General features: G+C 36.7%; 1 protein-coding gene across 2 annotated transcripts in view; it reads right to left on the bottom strand.

The window, feature by feature from the left end:
• PPP3CA (protein phosphatase 3 catalytic subunit alpha) overlaps positions 1 to 14,219 on the bottom strand; it is a 334,161-nt gene that overhangs the window by 54,691 nt on the left and 265,251 nt on the right. For both annotated transcript variants that reach the window (XM_086406759.1, XM_086406758.1), the window contains exons 5-6: positions 12,246 to 12,391; positions 9,049 to 9,188 (exon numbers count right to left, since the gene is read on the bottom strand). In XM_086406759.1, the coding sequence (XP_086262885.1) occupies positions 9,049 to 9,188; positions 12,246 to 12,391 (286 nt within the window). The remainder of the gene's footprint in view (positions 1 to 9,048; positions 9,189 to 12,245; positions 12,392 to 14,219) is intronic.

The raw sequence follows: 14,219 nt of genomic DNA on the forward strand, positions 1-14,219 counted from the left end.
TATATATATATACACTTTTTTATTTTCTTTTCCATTATGGTGTATAACAGTATATTAAATATAGTATCCTAAGCCATACACTGAGACCTTGCTGCTTATCCATTCTGTATATAGTAGTTTACATCTGCCTATAGATGTATTTCTATTTACTTATTTGTTTATTTAGGTTGTTCCAGGAGGCTTGCAGGATCTTAGTTACCAGACCAACGATCAAACCCCGGCCCCCAGCAGCTGAGGCATGGAGTCCTAACCACTTGGACAGCCAGGGAAGTCCATACTTCTGAAGAGCTGGAGGTGTATAAATTGGAAAAAGTATCCACTCATAGACAAAATCAACATTATCAAGTCTATATCTAACTATAGAGTGAACAGAAGTATAAATATAACATGAGAGTGGAATTTAAAATATAAACCCCCATTTTCTCAAATACTGCCCTATATGTATTTGGGTGCCTGCTTGGGAGCTTGATAGAAATGACTGAGCTAGGGAATGGCAGAGAGTAAGCCTTCTGAGAAGTCAAATTGTCAACATCTTTATGGGTAAGTCAACTGAATATGTCATTCAAAATCTAAACAACAGTATGAAATTCACAAGATTTAAAAATGTGTACTTTAAATATGACCAACAGAATTTTACCTTGAGGCTTATTCTTGATTGTGACTCATTAAAAATATCAAATATACAATAAAGATGATTTTGTCTATTAAGAAAGTCTCAAAACCAAAGATGGAAATGTAATTAAAAATGAGATTGAAATTATAAATTAAACATGGAAAATCTTTTGCCATCACTTTATCTCTGCTCCAAGAATTTTTAATGAGAAAATGTATATCATAAAAAGAAATACATTTTAGATAATTCAAATCAAGAGATAGCAAACTGATGCTTGTTTAAATATAAACAATTATAGATACTCACTAGAATCTAAACTACTAGAACCTTTCTCAGAAGACAGAGGACGAGATGGCTGGATGGCATCACTGACTCCACGGTTATGAACTTGAGCAAGCTCTGGGACATGGTGAAGGACAGGGAAGCCAGGGTGTGCTGCTGTCTATGGGGTCTCAAATAGTCGGACACGACTGAGCGACTGAAACACAACATACACTAAACAATTCCCAATTATAAAAAAAAAAAGATGAAAATAGCTTCTACGCTACAGATTTTCTAAGAATTCTCTGATGAATAGGAAAAAAATACCAATGGCATACCATTGCAGGGATACTAATGATAAACAGGATTCTGTTTTTAGACCTCAAATCAAAAACAGTCTTTGCGCCTGTGCACACATATTTGTATGCATGTGTCTGAGTGTGCATATATGTGTGTTCTACAATATTCTAGCAATTCACTAAGGGAGAGATAAAGAGGAGACATCCATGACGCCTTCACTTCCCAGTGTTCCAGGTCATTCCAATAAATGAATAAACCATCTAATTGATGAACATTAGCATGACCTACTAACTAGAGGAGATGGTTCCCCAAGTGACTACATGGAAATACGGCCACAGGGTACCTAGATTATGCGTTGACCAACATGTGTCTTCAAAGACAGTTCTACTTTGGGAGAAGGTGAGTATACCACCTTTCCAGACCAGTGCGTCAACAAAAGAAACCTAAATTTCCGAGACACTGGTTGGTCTTCAAAATACAGTACATTTGCTTGTTACATATTAAGCTATAAAATGCCCAGCCAAGGGCACTCAGTAAATGCTCCTTCCCTGTCTCTTTAAGCAGTGTACTTACATTTCATGTGCCCTCACAATGGTTCTTTAGAAGACACTTTATTGCCTTGTACCACTGTAAGACAAAAGTTGTCTGTCTAGGTTTGTTACTTATTTCCTTTGGGCACATGGCTTGGCTGCTCTTTTTTATCTATTTTTTCCTTTTGGAAGAACTTACCTAGTCTTATGAAAATATCATTTTAATATATTTTCCTCATGCTAAACCTTACATGTTTAATCTAAGTTTCCTCCCATGGAAATATATGTCATTTTTAATGAAAATCTGAAGAAGATAAAATTAACATAGCAGTAATTTGCTAGGTTAATAGCTTTAAGTGAGGAACACTTGCATTATTACTTGGAACAAACTTATTTTGAAGAAGATATTTCAAAATGTAAAAGCATGTATAATCTCATACTTGAACTTCCTAAGAATTACAAACATTTTTCTAAATAACAATTTCTTTAATTAGAGATAAAAACCTTCTACCATATTTTTATGGAAATATACATGAGAATAAACCACAAAGTATTTAGCTGAAAAGCATTTAAAAACATATATGTAGAGTGGTAGGAAAAGCACAGTTCAGAACATGTTTAACAACACAGAGAGAGTTGGAAAATCATTAATTCATGAATAATTTATCAAAGACTTATTGGTAATTTTTTTTCCCATTTGTTATGAGACACAAGGAGGGTGGCATGGTAAGTACAAGGAATGGTTTCTGTTCTGAAGATATAATGCACTAGGTAGGAAAATAAAAACATAAAGTAAAAAGCTTCATTAAAGATAAAACAGTAAAGTTTCATAGAGACATTATAAAGAAAGAAACAAAGCATGTGGGTCTCAAGAAATCTTTTTAAAAAAATCTTTCTCTTGTACTAGATCTTTTTTCTTGTCTTTCTTTCTCTTTTCACTACTAAGGTGATACTTCTGAGCTCACCAAGAAGAAAGAGTCTCTTCCTCCAGGCTGATAAGTCCAAAAAGGGGCCATGGATGAGCCTTCTGAGCAGAAGGTGGGCTGGATCTCAGACCCCCACCATGTGCCTCCACAGGGGCACATTTTCAGGAACAACTTATCTGCAAGAGTGATTTTGCTGGAAAGGTTTCATCTAACTCTGTGTCCTGAGCAGGTCTGGTAACAACACTTGCTTCAAGGGTTGGTAAAGGCCAGGGATGCTTTCAGCTATTCATTTACCACAATGTGTAGCTATATTTGGGGGAAGAAGTTATTGTATTCTTTGATGCTTATTTTTTTTTCTATTGGAATATGAGTATTCCTTAAGCACTAGAAACTGTGTCTTCTCTGAGTAGAAAACAAGGTAGAAATCTCCATAGAATAGTGAGACTATTATCATAGTATCGTAGACAAAATCAATATTATCAAGTCTATATCTAACCATAAAGTGAACAGAAGTATAAATATAACATGAGAGTGGAATTTAAAATATAAACCCCCATTTTCTCAAATACTGCCCTATATGTATTTGGGTTCCTGCCTGGGAGCTTGACAGAAAGGACTGAGCTAGGGAATGGCAGAGAGTGTTATTTATTTCATAGAACTGAGATGAAGATTAAATGAGGTAGCAATATATGTAGATGTTCTGGCCCAGAGCCTGGCCCATAGCAGTAGACATTCAGCAATGTCTCCTACTTGTCTCCCCACCACCATGGTGTGGTGGGAAAAATACAACACAGAATGAATGGTGAGGCAGCAACTCCAGATTCCAGCAGTAGTTGTTCCATTTAGTAGTTGTGACTTGTGTTAGATCTCAGGGGCAATGACTTATGGGGATTAGTAGACAGGTAAGGTGCTAGAATTCCACACACACGCACAAAAAAGAGGAATAGGAAGGAGACTGAGCATGAGCAAAGGTGAAGCAGAAAAGACAAAATCACGAGAAATGATAGAAAAAACTGTTTTGGCACCAGAGCAAATAGCTCTTATTAGACTAGACTCATTCTGCTGATGCTCTTATTTTTGTTTCTGGTTATGTTAAAATATATTTTAGACCCTGAAATAAATCTTGTAGATTTCAGATGCTTTAACCATGCTAACATCCAGCAAGCATTATTAAAATGGCCATTTTATCCTTCTGTGCCTTTGCATATCCTTTCCCTGTGCTTGTTTGTTTGTTTCTTCATGAAGGACCACTTTTCTGCCAAGCCTGAGCTAAATTATCACTTGGGAAACCTTCCCTTCAAACCTACCTCACCCTGAGGTGTACAAAATTGCTGCATCCACCATTTTCCCATAACATATGAATCTAATATATCACTTGTCATGCTGTAGTGTAATTTATGTTTCTACATCTGCTCTCCAGTAACAGTGAATGACTGCCTTAAGAGACAGACACTTTTATTTGTCTTCATATCCTAAATGCTCAGCAGCAATTTTTCAGCTTACTGATGCTCATACGTAATTGTTGTAGTAGCCTCAACATGGGCGGTTACATAAGTGAGAGATGCAAAGGGTTTCTCTCCCTCATTGGCTTCTCCCTCATTGGCAATCCCTCGCCAGTGGACCAAGAGAAAGCCTCCATTCACCTCCTTGGTGCCTCAGTAGCTCTCAGCCCAGTAGGACGGAGGGCTCACTCCCCTGCCCAGCTCCCTCTCGGCTCCTTGGGACCTGCCAATGGATTACTAGCCCCGGAATGTCCTGGTGCTGCCTAATGACGCCAAGACTATTGTTTCCTAGGACGTGCTGTGTTTTCTCTCTGCCCAAGGGTGCTCTAATTAATTTCATTTTGCCCACTAAGGATCATGTCTGGTAGGGTTCCAACTCTTCCTGCCAGAACTTCACCAGAGCTTAATTAGCCCTTACTTGCTCCTAGCTGCCAGGTGCCTCAGGAGCAGTGAGCGAATTTTATTTAAGGCAAACTTTTATTGAAGTACAACATTTTAACAGAAAACTGCACAAATGAGAAGATGACAAATTGATACACAAAACTGCACAAATCGGACAATTACAACTGGACACCCTTGTAACTAGCATTCGTATTGAGACAAAGAACATTACCTGAACCCCAGCAACTTTTCACATCTTCTTTGAGTCACCATTACCTCCTCACTAAGGGTAACTACCATCCTGGCTTTTAATGTTATAGATCTGCTTTCTCTAATGCTGAATTCCTATTTCAATGAAATCACCAAGTATACCCCCTTTAGTATCTGGTTTCTTCAGCTCATCATTATACTTGTGACACTCATCCATGTTGTTCTGTGCAGTTTTGGTTAACTCATTCTCATTTGCTGTATTTAGCTGTATAAATATTCTATAATTTATGATTCATTCTACTAAATAGACATTTGGGCTGTTTCCATTACTTGGCTATTGAATACTGCTGCTATGTCATTTGGCACACATGTGTAAGCGTTTCTAGTTGATAAAAAAACAGGAGTAGAATAGCTTAGTTATGAGGGTCCAGCTTTAGTGTATACCACAGCAGCTACCTATAATTTGGGACTGGAGGTCCAGTGAGACCATTTGGGTAGTCATCTTTCAAGAATTCCCAGAGCATTATTTTCCTCATATTTTTTACCACTTTTCCTGCCTGCAAGAGCCTTCACCACTGATTCTGGTTGGATATATTCTACTCATCCTTTAAAGCTCAGGACTAACAATATTTCCACCATGAGGAGTCTCTTAAACACCATCCATCCTTGTTTGGGGCTGTGTGTGTGTGAAAGAGAGAGAGATAACTTGCACATTTATTGCAAAACTACTCACCTTGCAATTTATTTGTCAGTTTATTTTTCGGTCTCTGACACCAGACTGTCATTCCCTCAAAGGCAGGGACTTCGAGCATCTATAAAACCTCACAGAAGGCATATATAGTACGTGTTTGGCTAATATTTGTTAAATAATTGAATGAGTGAATGAATTCTCCAAAGAATACTCGTGAATCTGGAATAGTTGAATTGAGGTGAGGGGAGGGGAAGGATGCTGTGAAAGCAGGTATGATTTCAACAGACTAAAAATGGTCTTGAACTCAGAGTGGGAAAGAGGGAAGGCAGGATGGTCTAGATGCTGGTTATATTTTAAAGAGAGGGCCATTAAAATATGATGACTGGTTAGTGGTGATTTCAATGCAAAAAGAAAAAGAAAAAATATTTGCTATTCTGTATAACTGGGAAAATAAACCGTTAATAGAAACAGAAAAAACAGGAGAAATCCCCAGTGGAAAGGTAAATAATAAACCTCTTCAAGCAAGGTGAGTTCAAGAGAAGGTTGACAAAGGAACATCTAAGATGAAAAATTCCAGCAGAAAACTAGAAACAGAGAATGCTTGCTCAGGAAAGATAAAGAGACAAATGGACCAGGCACAGATCTGGTAATCTAACCAGAGTTCATAGTTTACAGTGAAGCTAAGGACACAGATGAGGTTCTTGGGTAAAGTGCGAAGAAAAAACTGTCAAGAACAGGAGGAAGACAAAGAAAGATACAGTGGAACAGACGGATCTGCCTGATAAGTTGGAGGGCAAGCAGGATCTGTGAAAAAGGAGGAACCGCAGGATTTCAAGGTGGAAAGGGCCGACAAGAATGCCAACTGCAAAAGAGCAGTGGGGCAGCTTGGGAACAGAAGAAAGGCTGCTGATCTGCGATTGAGAAACCAACAGTGACTGGAGTGAGCTGCCATTTGCAGCTTCAAAAACACATTTTAAGTGACCCTCAAGATGTTTTCAAATCTCAGTGCTTAGAGGAATGTGAAAGTGGTTAGTTAAACTTACTTCTGGAGCAAGCTAAATCTAGAACACAAAGCTCACAGGACACACCCAAGGCCAACAACCCAAAGCACCAAGTCTGGCCAACAGTTTCATTTGCTCTAATGAAGATGAAATTTTTACCTCTGATTTGTCATGATCTTCACAAATCTTTACAATCTAACTCATGGCTTGTTCAAGCATCTCAGTTACTTCAACGTTATAGTCATTAAGCATGCAAACTCTGGTCTAAGGTTCTAAAGGTAATAGTAGCACTGGAGCAAAAAGGGATTCCTTCCTCTGTCACATGCACTGTCTTCTATAACTCATGAGCAGCATCAGCAAATCCTTCTAGATGCATTTGTCCATGCAACTTCATTGTATTTAAACCACTGCCCAGACGATACATTAGATCATGGACAGAGTGGCAGAGCAAATTAAATCCACAAACTACAGACACATGTGAAATAAAACTGGGAGTTGTGGATGAAAGTAACTGCCAATAACTCTACCTGTTTTTCCTGTTCTTCTACCAGTTTTCTTGTTCCTTTGTACCTGCTCTAGACCAGCTTTATAAACCATGGCCATAGAAGATGCCTTGACACCTTCAAGATGGCACAAAAGAAAAAAGAATCCAAAAGGTCTAGAGGAATGCGTGAGCCATTTTTCTCTTCTTCAGATAAGACATAATTCACACTGCTTTACCATTAGTCAGAGGACACAGGCTGTGGATTTTGACAGTCAGCATTAGTCATGGCTAAAGATCACTATCTCTTAAGAACCTCTAATGAGATGAGTTTAACAATCATTTTGTTGAGAACAAAGGTGTGAAAGCACATAATCCTCTAATTATCTAGTTGATGGACTTTATCTCTGATGTAAACACATCTAAGTCTACAGCCACAAAACAAAAATATCATAACTTTATACAAGTTCAGTACAGGACTTTATTTAGAAGATGACATATTTGAACAGCTAACTCAGCTAACAGAAGAATGTTATACTGTGAATTAAAGAACGATTAATACTATATGTGTTAATATCAAAATCAAGAGGTTTATAATTTGTTTGATATTGTATTATTGAAGTGCAACTCAGTGGTATCAAGTAGGTAATTTAAACACTCTTGGTATAATTAAGGATTTAACACTAGATCTGAAAAATTGAACACTTGGCAAATACAGTTGTATTTCAACAAAACAACTTTTCCCTAAAAGTTAGAAGTCTTTAATAAAAGATTACTCCCCAATTAACTAATTACTGAAAAGAAATCTTCAGGCTTTTCGGAAATACTATACCATGCCTTTATTTTAGCCAAAGTTTCCAAAACTTGGAAATGAACTGCAAACTTTCTGATAAAGAGGCTTGGAATAAACCTCTTAATATTTAAAACAAAGACTATTCTTTGAATGATGGCTTACAGTGAACAAGACTTTCTGTTCACAAACTTCAATTTCTCAATCACATCAACAGATAAGCAAAAGGAAACTTTTTTGCCCCATCAGGGAAACAACGTATGGAACAAAATATTCCAGAATAAACTCTGATCAGTGTTATGCAGGAGGATGATATCTGCTTACTCAAGAGATGAAAGATATGGAGTTGGATGCAGTTCACAGAGTTCTTCCAGTCTGATCATTAGCTTAGCTGCCAGGGCAGGAACTGAGTGTAAACTTCAATGACTACCGGGTATGATTTTTCAGTTAAGAGAAAAAAAACAAAAAACAAAACCCATACTGTATTCTAGGGCTTAAATTCTCAACTTCTCCATAATCTCTTTTGCATTGTCATTCTGGCCACTTTCACATCAAACTGTACATCTGATAAGGGAACCGAGTGAAACTGTGGTAATAAAATGCAGTAGGCTAAAACTGAGGGAAAATAAGATATCAGGAAGATCATGAGGACATGCAAAAATCCCAACCGAGTTGTTGACTTCTTTCTGAAGTGCTCTGAAGTATTACGGGTATGGGGAAATCGCCATACATTTGCAAACAGAAACATTACTATAAAAATTTTGTCAATTTGGCTTGTCAAGTGCTAAAAATAAATTTATGGTGGTACTTATATACTGGGTTGCTACTAATTTTAATTAATTATTCAGGAAGTCTGATGAACTTAGGAAAATTTAAGAATAACTTGAAAATAATTTAGTTAACCAATTTAAAATTGTTTTTCTGATTTAAGATATGAAAACTGGTAAAAACATTTTTAAGTGATTACATAATTGAATGAAAAAAAAAAAATCAAGGCTGGCACTGGATTTTTTTCCCTATGGTTCTTGAAACAGAACCAACTTTCAGCTAAACCCTACTATCTTCTTCAGCTGCCTGGACATCACGAAACTACTGGCCTCTTTTATGCCTTTTCTATTCTTCACAGATAGTATATCTATACATCTATATCGACACATCCATTTATTTATCTATCAATTTATTTATATTTCTATTTTCCAGGGGCTAAGAATCTATTTGAACCAGGCTTTCAAAGAGAACCTTCATTTATATTTGTTTCCTAGGAAAGTTACACACATAACAAATAAATCAAATACATGGACTGATCAATGACAACAGTTCCGAACGCCACCTGCTCCAGGAGGTGGAGCTCTCCAACCTCACCTGTAGAAGTATGAACACCCCCTGACTGTGTTGTGAGTGAAATGTTCCTGAGTCTTCTCGTTTCCAAAATCTTCCAGCGGGTCTGACCACAGGATATCACACATAGGTCCATAAGCAGGTGGTTCTTTGAATCGGTCTAACTAAGAAAAATAGAAGACAGAGAGCAAAATACTAATCTTTGGAAAGTTGGAACTTGGAAGAAACCAGCATTTCACAAAAACCATCTTTGCTTCCCAGTCACTGTACAGAGTGAACTCCCCAACCTCTCTCCTGTTCTGAGGTCTTTCCTCCCCATTCGTCTACTCCTCACCTCTTCCATTTTCTTTCCTTCTTCTTCCTGATGCTCATTTATTATCTGCCTTCATTTCACCTTACACCTCTCTCTCACTTCTTTAATTCCCACTCTGTTTTTCCTTTCTCCTGATTTCCTCTTTGTCTTTCTCTCCTTCTTAGTTTTTTTTTAAATCTAGCCAAGTGTTTTAGTTATTACCAACTGATATTCTACCTGTGTTTCATTTCTTGAGAAGCTTTTATTTTACTTGATTTTTGGGGAAATTTTTGTTACTGCCTCCCATTGAAATGTGATTTAGAAATCAGGATAGGGAACAACTTATGGTGTTTATATTTAACAATATAATTTTGAGAACAGATAGCTTTCATTTTGAGAGTAAGTACTTGCTGTATGACATTTTGGGTATTCACTCATTAGGGGTTAGGTTTCTAATTAAAACCAAGCTGATTAGTTACCTTACATACAAATCCTAACAATAAGCAGTAAAATAAACCCCAATTTAGCAGGTCATTTTTCAGTTCACAGTCCTAATTTTCCTAGCTTACCTGAAGTCCTCATACGAAATCAATTTTCCAATTTTCTAGCTACATATGTTTAGCAAAGCCATATTTCAATTTAAAATGGTGCATTTAGAAGCTATGAGCACTATAATAACCGGAAATGACATTTCACCAACAATTTTATAATATTGTCACTTTCCCATAGTTTATCCTGATTTAACTGCAATGAAAGGATTTGGGGTGAAGTTAGCAGATACTACGCAGTCTCTTGAAGAAAAGCATAACACAGCTATGAAAACTCATTAAGAACCAAAATTCTGCATATTCAATACTGTAATATTAAAAAAAAAACCCAAAAATCCATGGGACAGGTGAATATGTAAGTCTGACAGCCCATGAAATTCTTTTTCTGAGACATACAAGGTAATGTAAATAATAGTCTTGCTACATAGCTTTTTTTTTTTTTTTACTAATATCTAAAAAGTACAAAGTAATATTTCACATTTTCAACACACAATGAAAACCTTCAATAAGACAAGACCCTCTATATTTCAACCATTTTGCTATCCATAAAATATTCATTGCAAACTTAGACTTGCTTAAGAGACTTAAGTAATTTATGTTTTTGAACAACTCATACAAGAAAAATAATGCTTGTCCATAAAAATACAGAATTTCTTTCTAAGAAACAAGAACTTATTATTAGGGCTAGAGCCATAAAGGAGGAGACACTTTCTGACAAAAGTGGATTCCCAGCTAGAGCTTTAGTAAAGCAACCAGAGTACAGAATTTACTCTGGAAAAGTTATAAAATGCATTCTAAAATTAATATCATCTACAGTTTAACAACTATGAAATTAATTAAATAAGTGTGGTAGAAATGCTAACTGACATATGGAAAATGCAAACCAAAAATCACTCTACATCAAAGTCTAAAGCATAATGATACAAGAGAATTGAACAGAATATCTGAAACATGCTAGAAACAAAGTCCTAGGGTAGGCAAAGGATATTTTAAAAATCTACATAATTTGTGATAAGAAGTGTAGTTACTGATTTCAGGAGTCCATCAGATTGCAGAATAAACTGGTTTCATTCATGCATAAAGTGAACCACACTATACTTGAACTCAGTGACTACATTTCAGTGTCCTGTCTCCACAAAACTTTAAATGTAAAGCAAATACCAATCCTTTGTGTGTTACAAAACACCAGAAGCAGATGTGTAATGGCATCTTATAAAAAAGGGCACAAGCACACAGAGCAGGCTTATTTAATGTACTTTCATTTCATCTTAAAAATAAAACCCGTGCACTTCCTTTCTAACAGGAAAGTAAATACAATCTTATTTTTTACATTTGAAGACCTGAACTTTAATGATAGAGCATTCAGGTAGAATTCAAATGTTTTACTTACCTAAATATCATTTTCCTTTAAAAAGCAGTGACATTTTAAAAGGATACTGAGCATAATCAAAGAAATAAAAGATGTCTCTTCCACTAAATAAAAATATCCTATGCTACATTTTCTCATGAAAGAGGTTATTTCCACACCAACCTAACTCATCTTTCCTGCTGGCTAAAACAACACTAATAGCTAGTGTTAAATTAAGTAGAAAAATATTTGTTGCAAAAAATGAACTGCTTTTCACCTCGCCACTCAATACAATCAATAGAATAGCATCATTGCCTTTGTTAGATTGTTACATTAAAAGTTTAAGCTGTAAAAGTAGATTTTTTAAAGAATAATAATATGGACACATTTTAAAAGTCCTGTTGTGATATTTCCCTAAGACAAAAACAATGTCTTTTAACTGTAATATGTCATGAATATACAATGGGTTGTTTGAAACAAGTCAAAAGGAAATGAAAAGGCATATATCTTTTTTGCGATCAAATATTTTACATTTCTAATGTCATTTCACATGGCAAAATGAACCCTGGGGTTTTAAAGTATAAATATATCCTTCTTTCTAGATAAAAAATGAATACAAAGAAGACATTCACGACTATTTTGCTGCTACTGCTAAGTCACTTCAGTCGTGTCCGACTCTGTGCGACCCCATAGACGGCAGCCCACCAGGCTCCGTCGTCCCTGGGATTCTCCAGGCAAGAACACTGGAGTGGGTTGCCATTTCCTTCTCCAATGCATGAAAGTGAAAAGTGAAAGTGAAGTCACTCAGCCATGTCCGACCCTCAGCAACCCCATGGACTGCAGCCTACCAGGCTCCTCCGTCCATGGGATTTTCCAGGCAAGAGTACTGGAGTGGGTTGCCATTGCCTTCTCCCATGACTACTTTAGATCATTTTAATTCAAAAAGTTATTGTTAAAGGCAGGGAAATTGATGTTATGCATTTATTACTGAAGGAGTAAAAAATGGATAGACCTGGAAAATAACAGAACTTACTTTTCTGATATCATCTAAAGTGTTTATCTCTGGAGACAAACCGCCGTGTACACACAGGAACTGCTGGTTCATCAGGGCAGCCAGGGGCAGGCAGTCAAAGGCATCCATGCAGGCATCATATACGCGTTCTGAATACTTTATTTTACCTTTAAAACATTATCAAAAACCAATTACTTACTCTTATGATTTCAGAAGTAGGACTGGCTCATAAAAATTAATTTTTTTGTTTTTCTGCTGGAATCATATTAGCATGTAAGTACACATGCAAAGCTCCAAATATGATTAAAGACTTTTTAATGTTATATATTAATGTTTATATCTACTGTTTTTTACTTTTGTGGTTCATCCATATTTGACCTTTTTAGTAATTTTTTCTATAATGGAGGAGAGAACTCTTGCATACATACATTTCTGCTATTTATCTACAGTGTTAGTTGCTTAGTCATGTCCATTCCATGTGACCCCATGGACTGTGGCCTGCCAGGCTCCCTTATCCATGGAATTCTCCAGGCAAGAATACTGGAGTGGGTAGCCATTCCCTTCTCCAGGGGATCTTCGTGACCCAGGAATTGAACCCAGATCTCCTGCATTGCAGGGAGATTCTTTACCCTGTGAGCCATCAGAGAAGTCCTATTCATCTACAAATGTATATTAAAAACAGAACAGAACACAAAAACTAGGAGATGAATGGAAGAAGATACAAAACCGGATGATTCTCCGGAACTTTCTTACAGAAAAGCAGATAGCAAGAAAGTTTCCAATGTTGCTTCTAAATCACTGCACATTACTTTTCCTTTATTAACTTATAGCAAATGTTTTTAGAGAAGTTTTGTGTTCCATTGAAATAGGGATAAATGAATGACAGAAAGAAATTTAAGTTTCCAAAGACAATGAGGAAAATTAAGAGAGAGGAAAATGACATTTATATGAGGTACTTCTCACCCCTAGTTTATTTCTATAAGAAGAAGTTGTCTTTAATTCTGTAAAATCCACTTGAGGCTGGTAAATCCTTTGCATCCAGAAAGAGAAGCACAAGGTTGAATCTGTCCTCCATTTGATTTTATTGAGTGATGTGAGATTAAAAAGTAGGATTATCCTGAACAGCAATATTCTGACTACTAACTTACTTGCTTGTTGCTTAGGCTTGTTGTTGTTGTTAAGTTGGTAAGTCATTTTCAACAACTCTTTGCAACCCCATGGACTGCAGCATGCCAGGCTTCCCTGTCCTTCATTATCTCCTGGATTTGCTCAAACTCATGTTCATTGAGTCAGTGATGCCATCCAACCATCTCATCTCTGTCATCCGCTTCTCCTCCTGCCTTCAATTTTTCCCAGCATCAGAGTCTTTTCCAATGAGTTGGCTCTTTCCATCAGGTGGCCAAAGTATTGGTTTTCCTTCCAATGAATATTCAGGATTGATTTTCTTTAGGATTGACTGGTTTGATCTCCTTGCTGTCCAAGGGACTCTCAAGGGTCTTCTCCAATACCACAGTTCAAAAGCATCAATTCTTTAGCACTCAGCTTTCTTTATGGTCCAACTCATATCCATACATGACTACTGGAAAAACATAGCTTTTGCCATATGGACCTTTGTCATCCAAATGATGTCTCTGCTTTTTAATATGCAGTCTAGGTTTTTCAGTTTTTCTTCCTAGGAACAAGCATCTTTTAATCTGCTGTCTAGGTTTGTCACAACCTAGACAGCAGATTAAAATGCTTTTCTTTCTAGCAGCAAGCATCTTTCAATTTCATAGCTGCAGTCACCATCTGCAATGATTTTGGAGACCAAGAAAATAAAATCTGTAACTGCTTCTACTTTTCCCCCTTCTATTTGCCATGAAGTGATGGGACCAGATGCCATTATCTTCATTTTTTGAGGGCTGAGTTTTAAACCAGCTCTTTCACTTTCCTCTTTCACCCTCATCAAGAGGCTCTTTAGTGCCTCATCACTTTCTGCCATAAGGGTGGTGTCAT

This window comes from Bos grunniens, chromosome 6 (assembly GCF_055505025.1).
Source record: "Bos grunniens cultivar Pamir isolate PY7600 chromosome 6, Bosgru_T2T1.0, whole genome shotgun sequence".
Lineage (NCBI taxonomy): Eukaryota > Metazoa > Chordata > Mammalia > Artiodactyla > Bovidae > Bos > Bos grunniens.